Source organism: Brassica napus, chromosome A2 (genome assembly GCF_020379485.1).
Source record: "Brassica napus cultivar Da-Ae chromosome A2, Da-Ae, whole genome shotgun sequence".
Classification (NCBI taxonomy): Eukaryota; Viridiplantae; Streptophyta; class Magnoliopsida; order Brassicales; family Brassicaceae; genus Brassica; species Brassica napus.
The window spans coordinates 15,420,069-15,437,176 of record NC_063435.1 but is presented as its reverse complement, the minus strand read 5'-3'; the positions used below and the strand labels follow the sequence as shown (position 1 = coordinate 15,437,176).

Genomic DNA, 17,108 nt, shown 5'->3' with positions numbered 1-17,108 from the left:
GATTCCAGATTTTAACGATTTTTACAATTTTTATCGGGTTTTTATATAATAGTTTTTTTAAACCCAAACCGGATGATTACATATAGGTCACCAGATTTACCGGTTCGATCTCGAATCGGGGTCGAATTTCAAAACACATTACAATAACTATGTAACACAAGTATAACATTTACTCATTTAGTATAATTTACCCCAAAAAATCTTTTGTATAACTAAAATTTAAAATTGAAAATAAATACCCACGCGGTTGCGCGTATCCTGGTCTAGTTTTTTATTATGACCCAAATAATAAAAGCCCTGCTGCTAGTCAAGGTCGAAGACATTGCTGGCGGCTAAGGACGCGAGTGGTAATGTAAATAAATTGAAATCGAGAGGGTCTTCGATCTCAAACTAGATAAAGGTAAGTGTCCTATCGTAAATAAAATGGAAGCGAGAGATGAGGCACGTGAGATGATGGATTTCTGACCCTCCGATCTAAATATCTGGATCTTATCGATTCTGGTCCCACTTCAATCGCCCTTATCCACCTTACGTGAGCTATGATCCGAGCGACACGTAAAACTAAGATCAACGGTTTAGATCTCCCAGATCGCCTTTAAAATCATCAACACCTTCGTCAATTATATCGATCACTCTCTACAACATTTGTGGAATAATTAACAATTAACTCTACGATCTTGAAACTATTAGGGTTGATACCATGGGGTTACTAGATCATCTTTGGGATGATACCGTCGCTGGTCCTCTGCCAGAGAACGGCCTTGGCAAGCTTCGGAAACACCATACTTTCAGTTTCCGGCCAAGCTCCGCCAATGGTACGCCATCGCTGATCAAACAGAAACTAAAATTAGATCATTAAAATGAAAAAAAAGTAACATCAAAACCGATAATATTGCATGGCATGATTGTCCATCTCATGTTTGTTTGTTTTTTTCCTTGTTCGGATTATTTGGTCGTGATTTAGATCAATCGGAGGTGAGGTCGTACGGCGGAGATTCACCGGAAGAGGCAGTGAAAGTAACACGAAGCATCATGATAATAAAACCACCAGGTTACCAAAGCGGTTCCGCTCCGGTGTCGCCGGCCAGTTCAACTACACCGGTATCCCCCAGTCCTTTCTCTGGCGAGTTCTTAACTTTTACCCCGCTTTGCTTCCATTTTGGTAGGGATGACAAAAAAAAAGTCAGTTGGTAGGTGATACAGTTACTAGTACAGTACCCTAACTTAATTCGTTTAGGGGTAGTTTCGTCAATTTGTTATTAAACATTGATAGGATGACATGTAAGTGTTGTCTGCATAGTGGTCTCTTTGTTTGGTTATCTTTGATATTATTGTCGTTTGATTTGTATAATAATGGTTGAATTAGGTACGCCGTTTGGTCACATACCTAACGTATTGTTTTATGGTTGTTCATATATCCCCTTAAAGTCTTTATGATGTATAGTTTTTAAAAGATATATATGTATGGTTTTGAGTGATGTATGAGAAGTTACTAACGAAAAGTGAATCCTTTGGGATGTTAACGGAGCAAACACAGGAGGAAAGAAACCCTTTCGGTTTAGGAGAAGGTCGGCATCGGACGTGTTCGATAAGGCAGCAGGATCAGAGAATGGACCAAGGAACTCTCCTCCTACTTACGGCGTGTGATCTCTAATCTCCTAACCCCAAATCTCTAAAGAGAGAGAGAGAAGAAGAAAGAACAGAGTAGCCCCCGAGACGCTTTCGTTTTGACACATCAAGTGGTCCTTCCATGCAGAGTTCGTGTTTCTTCCTTTGGTAGGACATAGAGGTTCTCTTTTGTTTATGCGTGTATCAATCAGTGTATTGAGTTTGTTTGCGTGTATGTGATTACGTGTATCTTCTCTTTTTGTATTTATATGTCATCTCGTTTTCGTAATGCTTCTACGCTTCTGTACAGTTTTGCTGCAATGATAATGAAGTTATGTAGAGAGATTCTTATAAAATTCGTTCTTTTTTTTATCTAGTGATCCATCCACTACATCCTTCGCTCTGCTTTCTGCTTTTTGGACATCACATGGGCCATTTTCATTTTCTAAACATAGTGAAGTATATATTAGAAACTAAATTGATTTGACAATGACTACAAAAGCGTTTCTAAACTTATCCTGAATTAATAAATGACCTCTTATCTAAAAGTTAAAAAGAAAAGGATGGATAAATGGGTTTAGTTAGGAAGCTTGCAAGGCGTCATATATGATGCATATAGTGTTCAATAAGGTTAGAGAGAGGGTTGCAAAGATGCGATATATGATGCACATTGTGTTTCAGTAGTTCTAGAGGGAGGTTATAGAGAAGGGACCGCAGTTCAGTACGACCATCTGAGTCCCTTCCTCTACAATGAATTCTAATAAACTAATAGGTCGGCATGTTGTGGCCCAACATGTGATTTAAAGAAATAAGGTTTACATATACTCATATGAGATTAGGGGTGGGGGGGTGTATTCAATCTAAAATTGATGTGATTTGATTTTTGAAAAAATTACATTGTAACATACTTTTCACTTTTCTTTTAACACTCTAACATACTTTATGATGATAGCCTTTTCTTCTGTAACATACACGCTAGCCCCTCGGTATCTCACGTTCTTTTTGCTGATGATACTCTTTTCTTCTATAAGACGGAGCCCCGTGAATGTGAAGAAGTTATGAAAGTAGTCAGGACATACGGGAAAGCATCAAGTCAATGCAACAATTTTGATAAATCCTCTTTACTCTTTGGTAAAAGGATTCCAGCGAACGATCGACAGCAGATCAAAGATACACTTGGTATTCAGAATGAAGGAGGAATGGGTTCCTACTTAGGAATCCCAGAGGATATTAGTGGATCAAAGTGTAAGCTATTTGCTTTCTTAAAAGAAAAGTTACTACACAGAGTAAAAGGTTGGACTGGTAGATGGCTGTCAAAAGGAGGAAAAGAAGTCTTCATCAAATCTATATTGCTAGCTCTTCCGACTTATGTCATGTCCAGTTTCCTACTTCTCTTGGAAATATGTGTAAACCTAGCAAGTGCCATTGCACAGTTCTGGTGGAGTTCGAATCCGCCAAAGAGAGGAATTCACTGGGCAAAATGGGAGAAAATATGTGCGCCTAGAGAGGAGGGAGGAATTGGTTTTCGTTTGATCCATGAATTCAATCTAGCTCTTCTGGCTAAACAGCTCTGGCGGCTTGTTCAATTTCCAGATTCATTAGTGGCGGGAGTTCTTCGGGGGAAGTATTACCGTCTAAGTTCGCCTTTGCGAACTGGCGCTGTGGATACACCATCGTATATTTGGACGAGTATTATAGCGGCGAGGAAGCTACTACTTTTGGGTATTAGGAGCAAGGTGCATTCAGGATATGAAATTAATGTGTGGGAGGACCCTTGGATTCCTTCAACGCCAGCAAGGCCAGCTCGAGCAAGAGTCCCAGTTGTAAACCCTAAAATGACTGTCTGTAGTCTTATTGATTTTGAGTCAAAGAATTAGGATGTAGGTTTGCTGGAACAATATGTGGATCAAGAAGACATTCCAATGATTCGAAGCATGGCCATAAGTCATACTCACCGACGGGATACTTTTTGTTGGAGCTATACCAAAAATGGTCAGTATACGGTTAAGTCTGGATATTGGGTTGCTACAAATGTGATGAGAACAGAGGAGGCTTTTGAATTTATACAACCCAGTATAACTAAACTCCGAGCCTTTGCTTGGACAGTGAATGTGCCACAAAAAATTTGCCACCTTATATGGCAATTAATCTCTGGACAAGTAGCGGTAACAAGGAATCTGATACGTCGTAACATGCGATGTGATAACTACTGCCCGAGATGTGGAGAGCCAGAGGAAACTGTTACTCATGCGATCTTTGAATGCCCACCAGCCCTACAAGCATGGACATTATCATCTACACCATCGAGCTCTCAAATCTTTCATGTATCAAGTGTTTACGCTAACATGGATTACCTATTCTGGAGGAAGAATAACATAATGAAGCCGGAAGATGATAAGGATCCTTATCCTTGGATAATTTGGTACATATGGAAAGCCAGGAATGATAAGTTGTTCAGAGGCATAGATAGAGACCCATTGGAATTAGTCAGGTATGCAGAGAGTGAGTGCCAAGCTTGGCACAATGCGAAGGAAATTATATCTGCTCCTCTACAGGGACAACCTGAAGAAGAAACACATGCCTTAGAGCATCTCCAACCCCACTCTATTTTTCACTCTAAAATAGAGTTTAGAGTAAAAAATGCTCCAATGGTACTCTATTTCTCACTCTATAATAGAGTAAAAAATAAGTTTACTCCAAATATAGAGTAATTTGTTTTTTTTTTGTTCATCACTCTATTTTCTACTCTATTTTAGAGTACCATTGGAGCAAACTCAAACTCTATTATAGAGTTACTCTATTTTAGAGTAAAAAATAGAGTAAGCCATTGGAGATGGTCTTAAGCTTGGGTGATATCTGTATGGTGGATGGTTCGTGGACCTCCACAGCTCAGTTTAGTGGAATGGGATGGGTCTGGAAGGATAGCACCGGAAAAAATCAACTTATGGGATCCAGGAACTTAACACGGCGCGAAACACCTTTACACTCAGAGCTAGAAGCGCTAAGATGGGCAATGGAGAGCATGATACAACATTCGACCTGTCAGAGATTTGGGACGGACTGCAAAGACCTGATTGCATTGATACAAGAACCACAACTGTGGCCCAACTTCTCAACTGAGCTGGAAATCATTCAAACCATCCGTTTATGTTTTTCGGACTTCAAGATCATCTATCTACCAAGGACGCAAAATGAGACTGCAGATTCGTTAGCTAGGAATGCACGTTCTTTTCATAGATCTCTATGTTTTATTGGTTGTTCTATTCCGGTATGGTTACCCAGACCACCTCAAGTTTGAGTAATAGAATAGCCGTTTGCTGCAAAAAAAAAAAAACATACTTTATGGTTATGGTGTCTTTTCAGATTACAAAATTCCTAAATTACCCTAACCAGAATGAGTAGGTTCCATTTGTTAAATCACTTTGAGACTCCGTTTCCTTTTTGCTTTCTCTTCTCCTCTCTCATTTTTTTTTCTATTCATCTTCTTCTCATCTTCATCACTGAAAAAAACAAAGACATAGTAAGTATCAATCCCATAATTACTATGTACACATGTAATCCACATGCACATCTTCGAAATTCTATCTACATGTACACAAGATCACACTACGTGTACACCATGTAAACCTTGAAATCTAGAACATGAACATGAGTTATGTTTTAAATATGTAATCATGAATCGTATTGAATCAAATTTTGATATCATTCTTCCAATCTAGAGCAGTAAATAAGACGTACAACAAAAAATATGTTCATTCTCTATTTTCTTTTTTATTTTAGTTACAACTCCTGACTAAAATCACAAACCAATGGGTCAAAAAACAGAAATTACCAGATTTAAATCCACTGAAATTACAGAAATTTTGGGATCAACATTCAAAATGACAAAAAGTTCACCTCTTTCTTCATATCACTTTTCCTCTTAGATACGATGGAAGAGAGAAGCCTCGATCTAGTACTCCGTATTCCGGCTGAGTGGTGATTTCCGGTGAGGTTATGGTATGTCCGACAAGCACTAGTCAATCTTCACTACCGAAAATGATTTCTCCCAATTTTTAGGAGTATAGGGTTTCATCTGAATTCATGGGATTCATTATCAAATCGAAACTAACCACTTGAGATTGTGGTAAATACGAGGCTTGGAATTCTTAATTTCCAGACAATGGAAGTAGACTGGACAGAGGTTCCTCTGATTTAAGTGATTTTAATGGGTAAAAAGTTAGCTTTTTCTTCGTTGGGAGAAAGAATAGAGAATTGAAATTGTAACAAAAAAAAAGAAAAAAAAAATTGGTGTCCAGGACAGAATGGTCACCCCACACTGAAAAACTACCCTAATAGCTGAAACTGTCTTCAAATGTAATATAAACTCATAAAGTGACCCTAGATGAAAATAACTCACGAAAATATAAACTGATCTTTGGTTAACTATGGACGAGAAAGCGATGTTAGCGCGTTCAAATTAATATGAAAGCATTATTGTTGTCTTATTAAACTAAGAAACTTATTCACCTGCAGAACTAACATAAAATTAATACTGCAATTGTGAAAATGGACTAAAGTGGCTTTCAAGTTTCAAGGATATGTGTGTGTAAATAAGTAAGGCAGAGATTAGTGTAAATGGAGAAATGCAAAATCGTAAATGAATATATGGAAGGGTGTTAATGTAATATAACATGAGGGGAATGACTGTGCCACTAAAAAGGAAGTGCTCTGTTCCTCTTCTCTCTCTCTCTCCAACCTCATTTCTCTTCGTGTCCATGGAGGCTGCTTAAAAACCCTAACAGATTTTCTTCCAAACGGAGATCATTGATCCACTAGTAAAGAAGCAATCATCTCTGTATCTTCTTCTAACGAGAAGAAATCGATCAATAGCCTTTTCTTACTCCAGGTGAATTTCTCTAATAGAATCTGTTACCTTTTTAGGATGTGATGATGATGAGCTTACTTTGTATAAACTGTTTGCTTTCAGCTTTAGAGACGAGCTGATCCTGTGATCTCCAAAGACGTTTGATTTTTGATGAGATTAAAAGCGACTAGGATTGATCTTGAAAATGGAAACGCTAATCTTAGCTGCAGAACATGGGAAGAAAACTGTTGGACGACATAGTGATGGTTTTAGATCGAAAACGTTAAGGCAAATCAATTGCAGAACATTCCATTATGGATATGGAGTGGGTTTGCTTCCAAGGCCAAAGAGAACCTCTTTAACCAAAGGACCTCTTCCTCAGGCTCCTTGCGGTAGAGGCTCTCAGAGCCGTTGTGAGTTTGTTGAGAAAAGGAGAAGCCTTTCTTACTCTGAGCTTTGGGCAGGTCCTACTTACTCCAACTCTCCTCCACCTACTTCTCTCCCCATTCCTAAGTTCTCTCTCAGGCAAAAGAGGACCGTTTCTTTGAGCTTCCCACCTCCCCAAGCTGCCAAGTCTGCGCCTGTTTCTCCAACCTCTTCTGCTGATAACCCTTTTCACACTACTGTCTCTGCCACTGTGACACTGCGTCGCATGCTCAACCTTGACCATGAATGAGAATATCACGAGTCTTTAGGTGGGGCAACAGGGGTTAGTTTTAGTTTTAGTTTTCTGCAATACATAAATAAGTAGCTGGTTTGATTTTCTTTAGTAGCGTCTGATGGTGGTGGTAAAGGAACAACGTGGAAGCAGTCAGTCTTCACAGCAGAGTTGGTCAGTTGTTACTGGATCTCCTATCCTATCCTATCCTAGGTGGAGCAGATTGCTATAGTGAGTAGAAACACTCAGGAAGCGGATTCTTGGTTTAGCATTTAGGATGGCTAGCTAGAAATCACCAGTCTCTATCTAACATATATACCCTGGGTTGGTGACTGCTAAGTTCTTAGGGCATTTCCTCTTTTCCCTTTGTATAGGTTTCTCTTTTAGAGTCTTGGCTTCTTTTCTTAAGTGGGTTAGTTAGCAACTAGGTTCCTGTCTCTATTCTTCCAAGTTGCAACATCTTTTGGTGGTCTTAATCTTACCCTTCCTGCTTTGTCTCTCTCCTTGTTCATATCTTTTCTTTTCATCCTTCTGAGTCTTCTTTTCTTTCGTTTATGTCCAGCCTTAAATCCTTGCTACTTGTGTTTAGTGGTCTTCCTCTTCAACCCTTTCCTGATTTTTTTTTTTGTAAAAGGAAGAAGGGAATAGGAAACTTTTTCTTGTGACCAACCCTCTTGAACTGTCTCTAGTCTACTGGTAAATATTCATCCAAATGTTTCTGGCGATACTTCTTCTGAAGACAAAAGACATTCCTCAGGCTCTTCTTGATAATAGTGTTACCTAGACTACTTTAAAAGTTTCCTTGGAGTTTCGTGATCCTGCCTACTCTGCTCACCAGGTAAATTTTAGCAGCTCTCTTAACTCTTCCATCTCATGAATCTGAATGTGTAGACTTTATACAAGTGTCATGACTTTGTAACAGGGGCTTATAGAAGCTGCTACTCCGCTCTGCTCCGTTGTTGATGCTTTTGATCATAGTTCCTTTGTCTCTACTATCTTTTGGTTTTCTTGTTTTAGTTACGCAGTGACAAGTATTGTCTCAGTGTTTGGACCTCTGCTTTCCAAAAACACATATGTTTCTCCTTGTCTTTGTGTAAAGTTTGTGGCAGTGTTGTAGGCATTTTGGTATCTGGTACTGAGTTTTAATGGTGAAGGAGCTGTATCCCTTGTTCCCTATAAGTATTATTATCAAAGATTGTCGATAAACTGGAGATTTTATATGGTTAATGATCTGAACATAGAAGTAAACACGAGAGAAGTTGTAGAAATATTTGGTTCACTCTCAGAGAATCTATTTTCTGTTTTCTGTGTCCTCTCTACAATCACATGAACGTGGGACCAGTAACCAAAATATATACAAAAATCCACACGTTCCTTATTATAACAGTTTCGAGAGATGAAGAACATTTTTAACTAGCTACCACATTCTCACAATCGTCTATCTCTGTAAAGCTCTAAATATAGTAAGAAGAGACAAGAAGAGATTGATGATGTCCAGGTAGAGAGAAACCGCTGCCCAAATATACTCATCATATGTGTAACGTTTGATCAGATTGTCTGTATCATAGACTATGTACCCGCAGAATATTACCGATGCCAAGAAACCATAAATCATCACCGATGTCCTCCCTAACGGGAAAAAAACCTGCACGACATTAATCAAAAACACAGTTAGGCTACCACATTTCATAGGTTAAAACTCCCATTCTCTCAAGTTTCTAACTTGTTCGCCTAAAAAGAATGGTACGACATTCAATAGGCTAATGCGTGAGGTGCAAGTTTCTTACTTGTAGCTGAAAACGCTACTACATTTCACTAGCTAAGCCTAAAACTCTAATGCGAGTTTGGAACAAGTGGCGTTACTTGTATCATGGCAAAGACAACGAGCACGATGAGAGCACCAAACAAGAATGGTCCAAGGAAGTTGAAGTCATATCCTCTCTTAGCAGCCCAGAAGGTGTAGACGGTGAGGGAAAGCACCACAACTGTCGTCAGGATTGCTGACTCAAGAATCACTTTCCCTGTTCCAACACACAGAACAAGACTTCAAACATACACAATAGAAACAGAATCAAAGCGAATGATCGATCTTACCATTGGTAAAGGCACATGTCAGTCCAACGACAAAAGCCAGAGCCAAAGTGAACACCCCCAAGAGTAAGTAGTTCACAGGATGTTTCTGGTGGTAATAGTACAACGGGCACAACACTAAACCGACAGAACAATTAATACACAGAAACGTGTAAATGAATCCAAACTTTTTTGATGTCTTATTAATGTAATATTTGTTTACCTATGAAGGGGGTGATGATGATGACTATGTAGAGACCTAGTCCTGCGCCTGTGGTGGCGAAAAACAGAGCGATTGGACGGACGGTGACGACGGTGGCGGAGACGGCGATGGTGGCTAGAAGCTGAAAGGCGATTATAGAGTAAACCTTGCGTATGAATCCCCACCGGAGCTCCGGAGTTTCATGCATGGTTGGGTATAAAGGTCTCGACCTTGAGCCACCGCCAGCTTCCAAGTCATCTTTCCGGTACGGTAAGTTCCACTGATACATTATGGGTGTCAAATCTTTACGACAAAAGGGAAGGAACACGCGTGAAAGTTCAAATCCTTGGAAGTTGAATCAGTGATGGTTTGCTTTGGATTCTTCGTTTTTGGATTTTCTTAGTAAAGCGGTGCGTGAAGACCAAGTATTCTGGTTCAGTAGGAGGTGACATGTGGTGACCGGAGAATACGCATAAACCATGACAAGGATGGTTTCTACACTTCTGGGATGACAATTTAAAAAGTTACTAATTTTAAGTTTGTACTAATTAAAAATAGATTCTGTTTAGGTAACACTTAATTAAGATTAGATTTTAACCAGCGCGGATTTTTTATTATATAAAAGTTTTATATGAATTAATATTTTGTGATTGTTATACGTTATTATTTCAGGTTTTATCTGTACATATTTATTTAACTTTTTTATACGTTTCGACAATTTTTCGGATCCGAAAAACTAAATCTGAAACCAACCCAAAAATATAGGTGCAGTTCGGGTCTGAGTCCTGGTCAAATTACCTATTCAATATCTTTTTGGACCGGCAAATCTCTGCTCCAGTTTGGATCTTATCCGAGACTCGATCGAGTACCAAACCTACTTGGAATGATTTGTGTATATTAGGTATGTTTGGGTATTTCATATATGTTTTCGCATTATAGATGCTTTTAAGTTTCTGGTTTGGGTTTTCGGCTATAGTTTGAAATTCTGGGTAAAATTTTAATTTTTAAAAAATATATTGGTGTTTTCGGTTCTATGGATTAGGTTTACGGGTAAAATTTTGAATCTTTTGAGTATATGAATACTTTTCAAGCATTTTTTTTGGATTTCGGATATATTGTGTTCAAGTCTTTTTTGTGTGTTTGGGTACTTCGTGTTTTTTTTTTTGGATTCTAATATCCAAACCAATCCCAACCTGTTATGTATTCAAAAATTAAATTTATTTTACAGATATTTGAAATTATGAGTCCGAACCAATCCGGAACCAAAAAGAAGCAATCCTAACTTAAACTATAACTTTTAAAATATTTAGTTAAGTCAAACGTTTATGATCCGAAGAACCCAAACCCACATATTCAAACATGAACCCTATGTTTCGAAACATTTTTTCTCCTTTGATATAATGTAGAAATATTAAAGGATATTGGTATAACTAAACTAACATATATAAAATTTGATATATTTTCAATCAAATTTTCAAAAGTCAAGAGTTTAAATTAAATGTTTTAAAATTAAGATATCTTGTACATTCGTGCGATTGAAATAATGTGGGTTGCTAAAGAATCCATTACAATAAAGAGATCATTTGAAGCTTACTTCCTCCAAGCTTATGCCTTAGCAGAGTCTAGCCTCGAGTTCTTCCACTGTTGTGTCTCTTCTTCAAGACGCTCTTAAGTGTTCCTCGCGTAAAGGTCAGGTACGCCTCTTTCACCTCTCGTCGTCATAGGGCCCGATCCTGAGATTTTAGAGACTAAAAAGTAGTTTAATACTGTTTAAAAAAAAAATTTATAAGCCAATTTTTTTCAGGATCGGCCCTGCATTTAGTACGGATTCAGAGTTGTTTTATATTGTTTGTTTTGTGTCTAGGCTCTAAACAATCTTGGGAGTGTGTAAGTGGATTGTGAGAAACTAGACATAGCTGCGGATTGTTACATAAATGCTTTGAAAGTGAGGCACACACGTGCGCACCAAGGCTTGGCTCGAGTCCATTTCCTTAGGAACGACAAAGCTGCAGCTTATGAAGAGATGACCAGACTAATCGAACAACGCATCTGCTTACGAGCAGAGTGCTGCCACACTCAAAATGGTCACCCGGTTAGACCCTCTCCGGGTCTATATATCCTTACCAGAGAGGGTAAACAAGTATGTTTTATGCATACTTTTATTTTATAAAAAATCATCTTAAAATTCGATATAGTGTTATTTCTTCTCATCCCCTTAATTCGTTACAAGAATGTTTTTTTTTGTCAACCGTTACAAGATTGTTAATAGTCATGTATATTTATTTGTTTATTTCCTACATATAGGCACTAGGCAGCACATATAACAGAATTTCACAATTCAAAAGCCTTTTAAAAATAAAAATAAATATTCGGTTCTGCATGGTTTAGTCACACTCGTGTCTCATGATGGTCATCGGTCACATGTTTTCGACCTAAAGGGATTCTATTGAAAATCTTACAAGGTACCCATCGGTTTACTAAAATAGACATGGGTTATCATGAATCTTATGAACAATAAGATACGTCTAGGGGTAAAGTAGACTTAAGAGACTTTTGGTGTGGAATATTCTTTATAGAAAAAAAAAAGTTAAAGAGTGGATGTATCATGTAAGTGTGGAAAATGTCTTGTTGGTGGTGTAAGTCTTTTGTTTTTGGGCATGAAGACTTTTCAAAGGATATATGAGAATATTGTGAACAAAAAAATGAGAATATTAATTAAAAATCTATAAAGGGTAAACTGAAAAAGGAAGATAACACAAAGTCATACACAAGAATAAATATCATAGGAAGACACAGAAAAAAATTCAACAAAGTAAATATTCTATTTTGATATTCAAAGCCAAAATGATTTTAGAGCATTTGTTGCTTAATTAGTAGTATATCTTTTGTGAGTGTTGTTTCCTTTCTCTACAATTGTATCTTGGTGAGTGATTTAAACTAAAATTTGGCTATGATGAATGGACGATGTTGAATTTTTGTGTTCCAAGTTTGAACTTTAAGCTGAGAAATAGACAAAATTAACCCATAATTCGTAAACTTTAGGTGAAATAAGTTTTTTTTTAATATAAATTGTTTGATTTGGAAATAAATACGATAACTGATAATATCTTAAGTTATTTGATTTTTTAGATAGAGACGCTTGTATATGGAAAATTGAAAATGAAAAGAAAATTTATATAATAATAAGAATCTTTTTTTAACTATTTTAATATGATTTTAGCAAAAAAAAAAAACTATTTTAATATGAATCTTGCATGTAATTAAGTTTTTTGACAATTAAATCACTTGTTCCTTTTTTCCTAGCTTTCACTACTTGTTTTGATTTATTGCATAGCTTATGATAAGTTTCACTCGAATCAGTATGCCTTTTCAAGAAATTTGGGTATTATATGAGAGAAATTGTCTAGGAGGAAAAATAAGATAAAGTTCCAGCAACCTTCGTAGAAAATAACATCAAATTCATAATAAACAGTAAACACCAAACATAAAGTAAAAAAAAAAAGTAAAGATAAAATAGCATTATACATGAAAAGATGGAATTAAAATCCCCAAAGTTTTTTTAAAGAATAATTCAAAAAGTTATAGTACATTTAACATGTATACTTTTTTATTCTCGGTGATAAATCGAATTTTTGAAGTGAGAATAAAATAATCTTGGAACATCTATAATACGCAACTACTATTAATTGACAGCCTTTGAACAAAGTTAGATTTCTTAACTACTGATGATAGTTCAAACAGTCTATTGGAGAAAAATATCAACATGTTCGATTTTTTCTCACTGGCAGTCTGGCACGATGCATTGCATATGTAAAAGAAGCTGAGATCCAGTACTCCACTGAGCTTGAATTTTCAATTCATATATACAAAAGTTACCTATCTTCTTAGAGAAAATATATTTTCCTATATTGGACTGAATAAAAAGTAATATTTAGTGTGTTGCTCAATGTTTCTATGATTAAATGTAGTTCTTCTTCATAAGAACAATGTTTTTTCTTTGGCTAAGTAATTGTGTGTTTAGATTCTCTTACAAATTAAATACAACAAAAGCGTTTCCTTTATACTTTCCTAATAAACAAAAAGCATTCTTTGTTTTTGGTATATAAGTAATTATTACTTCTATTTAAGGCAATTAGGCCTGCTAAGTCTTATCTCACAATATTTCTCATTATTTTGGACCAATTGATTAACTTGCTTTCTTTTCTTTCTGTGGTCTACTCTTCTTTTTAGTAGCCAATTTCAAGTAAATGCTGATAAACTGGTCCTGTAATCATCACTCTTCACTGACATGCTGTAGAGTTTCCAAAACAACATAATTTTTTTTAAACAGGCGATAATATTTGAAAAATATATGGTTCAGACTTAAAACTCCTAAGAGTATTTGACACTAAGTCAAAGTCTCACTTTCAAACACACTCTCTCCTCTGTTATACTTATCTGCACCTAGAAATACTAGTACAAAAATGGAATCAAAACAGTCTTTGCATTTATTGTAAGCACACACATATATTTATTGTACATTATATTGATAGTGACTTTGGAGAATAATAATCCATCATGGTCGTCCTCTTTCTTTTGAAATATGTACATACAAATGTGTGTATTATATACACCCAAGAAATTAAAAAAAAATCAAATTAAATATTATTGATTTTTTTTTCTTACATATATAGCCAAAGAATGCTGTCTTTCTGTGTAGACTTCTTACTCTTTAGGTACTTGTTTTAAGAGATCACAAGAAACCAAAGTTTGGATAGTTTCCTTTCACCTTTGTTTTTTCTCTAGTTGGAGTTTTCTTCTTCATATAGCTATGGATATGTTTTCATCTCGCAACTGGTCCTATAGACCAAGCTCTTTGTCTGCTGAAGCAAGTGCTTCTTCTGGTAATACTGTCAGTGCCATCCAAGATTTTAATGGCTTGAACAATGTCATCTCTAGTCGTCTATGTACACACACAGAGACTCAGAAGACTAAGAAAAGAAGAGGCGTTCCTGGAAATCCTGGTAATACAAATATGATATATGGCTTTAACCATTTCAATTGGGCTTTGAATAAATGTTGAATCTGGTAGTTTTTTTCATCTGGGCATTGATTCTTGGTAGAATCTTGGAAACTTTTTCATATGTTTTGTATTTCATTTGATTTTTTTTCATATGGGTGTTCAATTACTAGGTTAGCTAATAGAATATGATGACTTTATTCATATTTGTTATTTTATTACAAGTAGAATCTGGGAACTTTATTTTTTTCATATGGGTTTTGTGAAAAGTTTTTTTTTACAATTAGGGTTTCTCTGAAAGTAATCTCTTTACGGAGACTTACTTTGTGTTTTCTTTTTCTCATGTGAAACTGGTTTATGTGGCAGATCCAGATGCAGAGGTAGTTGCATTATCACCAAAGACACTTCTTGCAACAAACAGATTCGTCTGTGAGATATGCAACAAAGGGTTTCAAAGAGATCAGAATCTACAGCTTCATAGGAGAGGTCACAATCTTCCATGGAAACTGAAGCAGAAAAACACCAAAGAACAACAAAAGAAGAAAGTCTATGTGTGCCCAGATACAAAGTGTGTTCATCATCACCCATCTAGGGCGCTTGGTGATCTCACGGGGATCAAGAAACACTTTTGCAGGAAACATGGAGAGAAGAAATGGAAATGTGAGAAGTGTTCAAAGTTCTATGCTGTTCAATCTGACTGGAAAGCTCACACTAAGGTCTGTGGTACAAGAGAGTATAGATGTGACTGTGGCACTCTTTTTTCGAGGTACGCTTTTTATTTTAATTCTTATTTATGTATGCTGTTCTTATATGAAGATCTTTCTTTCTTCCTTGTTAATATTGATTTCTTGATATTCTTACTGATGTTTTCTGTGAGAAATTTAGATTATTTTCTTTACTTAGAGAGATATGGCAGTCCACATGTTATATGTGAATCTATATAAATATTCTTGAAATCTATTGTAGTTGTATTTGCATATGTCAATTTAATGCTTTCCTGTGACTAATTTCAGCTGCCTCCTTTTGGTTATATATTTGACAAAACTGCTAGCGTTCTGTCCATGGAATATAGTTTGAGTGCAAATTAAATGCAGTGGCATAATTCATTATCGCTTATACACCGAAGAAAACATGAAATATACACATTGAAAAATATATAGTTTAGAGAAATGTTATTTGTAACCAAACTTCATGTACTGAGATAGACATAAATCAATTTCACGGTTCTTAAATTAGAGTTACTGAGTGTGTATATAAGTATAGTTCAATTGAAAATGACTTTTTAGTTTCTTTTTGTATATGTATTATGTGTTGCATTATTAAAGGAGATAATAAAAAGCCTGCATGTGAATCTTCTTATTCATCATGATACTGAAAAAGAATCCTGAATTGTTTTTATCAATCTATAATTTGACTTGTTATATCTACCTTGCATAGGTCCATTATTACACTGAGGCTTCGAAAGCTTTTATCTTGAAACTTCTCCAACTCTGTTCCACCTTAAATTATTTCACTTGTTGCACTTTCATCGTCATCATCATCGATTATATATATGCAAGTCTCGTTCATACATATTCCATATCTAATTTGTTTTGGGTGGATATTTTTCTATAAACAGGAAAGACAGTTTCATAACGCATAGAGCGTTCTGTGATGCATTAGCAGAAGAAAGTGCAAGAATCATCTCAACTCCTTCCACCAATCTCACAAACCTAAGCCCTAGTTTCCAAGATCGTCACTTTATGCTCAACAAGTCTTCCTCTTCTTCCTTGCTCTTCACGTCACCACCTCCTTACGTGAACCCTGCACCACATCCCTCCACCGCGGCAGCTCTTTCCGCGACAGCTCTCCTCCAAAAAGCGACCGCTCTCAGCTCCGGTCCTTTCGGCGGCGGAGGACAAACTCGGTCAGTTGGTCATCACCGACCTTTGACGACGGTTAACGAGTTTCTTGGTGCTGACCGAGTTATGATGACGTCCTCGTCTTCGTCTGAGTACGACCAGCTTGTTGTTGACGGTTTGACTTCAACGTGGCAGAAAGCTGACCATTTGACCAGAGACTTTCTTGGACTCACGGGTCATGGAGTGCACGTTAGCGTCACACCCGGAGATCTGCTAGAGTACGCAGGTGGAGTGTCGCTTCCTATGTCAACGTACCTTACCGAATCTCATGATCACGAGTCGTCCTCGTCGTTTCAGAAGGCTTACGATCTGGGATTCACTGGGCCCCATAATATGTAAAAAGGGTTACACTGGAACCTACTTCCATTGTTTTGTTGCTCTTTAATGAAATTAATTACCATCGGGAACATAAACACAAAGACAAAGAGCATATGAGCATTTCTTTCTGGTTACTTTTCTAGGGTTTGTTTATTTCTTTTAATTTTCTAATTGTTACAGCTTACAAATTCCTCAATTTTAACGTTAGATTTTCTTGTCAAAATAAAGAATTCCCTTTCTAAAAATAAAAACGTCGGTTAAAAGAATTAGTGTCCTTTTAATTAAGTTTTACATACAAATTACATCTTTGAGTTAAAAAAAGAAATATGTATAGCGAGATCACGACATCAAAAATAATAGGATCAGTGGCGGACCCACAAACTGCACCTCTAGGGATTGACGAATGTGTCCTCTCAAAGCTAGTTTCTTTGATTGCGATAGACATCATATTATATGCAATTATTGAAGATATATGTAACATAGTGATAGACAGCATATTATATGTT

The 17,108-nt window shown here is 36.6% G+C and overlaps 4 protein-coding genes across 8 annotated transcripts; 3 read left to right on the top strand and 1 right to left on the bottom strand.

Annotated features, from left to right (window-relative positions):
* Positions 1-603: 603 nt before the first annotated feature.
* Positions 604-4,236, top strand: LOC111215611 (dormancy-associated protein homolog 3-like). Of its 4 annotated transcripts, none has more exons than XM_022719372.2 (3): positions 604-815; positions 965-1,101; positions 1,538-1,947. In XM_022719372.2, the coding sequence occupies exons 1-3, from the start codon at positions 701-703 to the stop codon at positions 1,652-1,654; spliced, it is 369 nt and encodes a 122-aa protein (XP_022575093.1). In that variant the 5' UTR covers positions 604-700; the 3' UTR covers positions 1,655-1,947. The 4 variants fall into 4 exon arrangements, with proteins under 4 accessions (XP_022575093.1, XP_022575092.1, XP_022575094.1 ...); XM_022719371.2 differs by having other exon boundaries at positions 965-1,123; XM_022719373.2 differs by having other exon boundaries at positions 965-1,190.
* Positions 4,237-6,279: 2,043 nt separating this feature from the next.
* On the top strand, positions 6,280-8,291 carry LOC106397094. 2 transcript variants are annotated; one of them, XM_048756547.1, is made up of 4 exons: positions 6,291-6,496; positions 6,578-6,602; positions 6,654-7,950; positions 8,035-8,291. In XM_048756547.1, exon 3 carries the CDS (start codon positions 6,660-6,662, stop codon positions 7,128-7,130), a length of 471 nt encoding a protein of 156 aa, XP_048612504.1. In that variant the 5' UTR covers positions 6,291-6,496; positions 6,578-6,602; positions 6,654-6,659; the 3' UTR covers positions 7,131-7,950; positions 8,035-8,291. The 2 variants fall into 2 exon arrangements, with proteins under 2 accessions (XP_022555132.2, XP_048612504.1); XM_022699411.2 differs by having other exon boundaries at positions 6,280-6,496; positions 6,578-7,950.
* Positions 8,292-8,371: 80 nt separating this feature from the next.
* On the bottom strand, positions 8,372-9,939 carry LOC106397093 (protein LIFEGUARD 3-like). The gene is made up of 4 exons (XM_013837649.3): positions 9,406-9,939; positions 9,207-9,320; positions 8,976-9,133; positions 8,372-8,757 (listed from the first exon to the last, which is right to left on the bottom strand). The coding sequence occupies exons 1-4, from the start codon at positions 9,671-9,673 to the stop codon at positions 8,551-8,553; spliced, it is 747 nt and encodes a 248-aa protein (XP_013693103.1). The 5' UTR covers positions 9,674-9,939; the 3' UTR covers positions 8,372-8,550.
* A 3,272-nt stretch (positions 9,940-13,211) lies between these two features.
* Positions 13,212-16,762, top strand: LOC106399720 (protein indeterminate-domain 12-like). Its single transcript, XM_013840172.3, has 3 exons — positions 13,212-14,387; positions 14,750-15,149; positions 16,002-16,762. The coding sequence occupies exons 1-3, from the start codon at positions 14,195-14,197 to the stop codon at positions 16,621-16,623; spliced, it is 1,215 nt and encodes a 404-aa protein (XP_013695626.2). The 5' UTR covers positions 13,212-14,194; the 3' UTR covers positions 16,624-16,762.
* Positions 16,763-17,108: the final 346 nt, after the last annotated feature.

Excerpts from the sequence above, each read along its gene's own strand:
- LOC106397093 (XM_013837649.3), bottom strand. The coding sequence starts at position 9,673 with ATGTATCAGTGGAACTTACCGTACCGGAAAGATGACTTGGAAGCTGGC. Across the intron at positions 9,134-9,206 it reads GACATGTGCCTTTACCAATG|GGAAAGTGATTCTTGAGTCA; the intron begins GTAAGATCGATC and ends GTGTTGGAACAG. Across the intron at positions 8,758-8,975 it reads TTGTCTTTGCCATGATACAA|GTTTTTTTCCCGTTAGGGAG; the intron begins GTAACGCCACTT and ends AATGTCGTGCAG.
- LOC111215611 (XM_048756548.1), top strand. The coding sequence starts at position 2,667 with ATGAAAGTAGTCAGGACATACGGGAAAGCATCAAGTCAATGCAACAAT.
- LOC106397094 (XM_022699411.2), top strand. The coding sequence starts at position 6,660 with ATGGAAACGCTAATCTTAGCTGCAGAACATGGGAAGAAAACTGTTGGA.
- LOC106399720 (XM_013840172.3), top strand. The coding sequence starts at position 14,195 with ATGGATATGTTTTCATCTCGCAACTGGTCCTATAGACCAAGCTCTTTG. Across the intron at positions 14,388-14,749 it reads AGGCGTTCCTGGAAATCCTG|ATCCAGATGCAGAGGTAGTT; the intron begins GTAATACAAATA and ends TTTATGTGGCAG. Across the intron at positions 15,150-16,001 it reads TGTGGCACTCTTTTTTCGAG|GAAAGACAGTTTCATAACGC; the intron begins GTACGCTTTTTA and ends TTCTATAAACAG.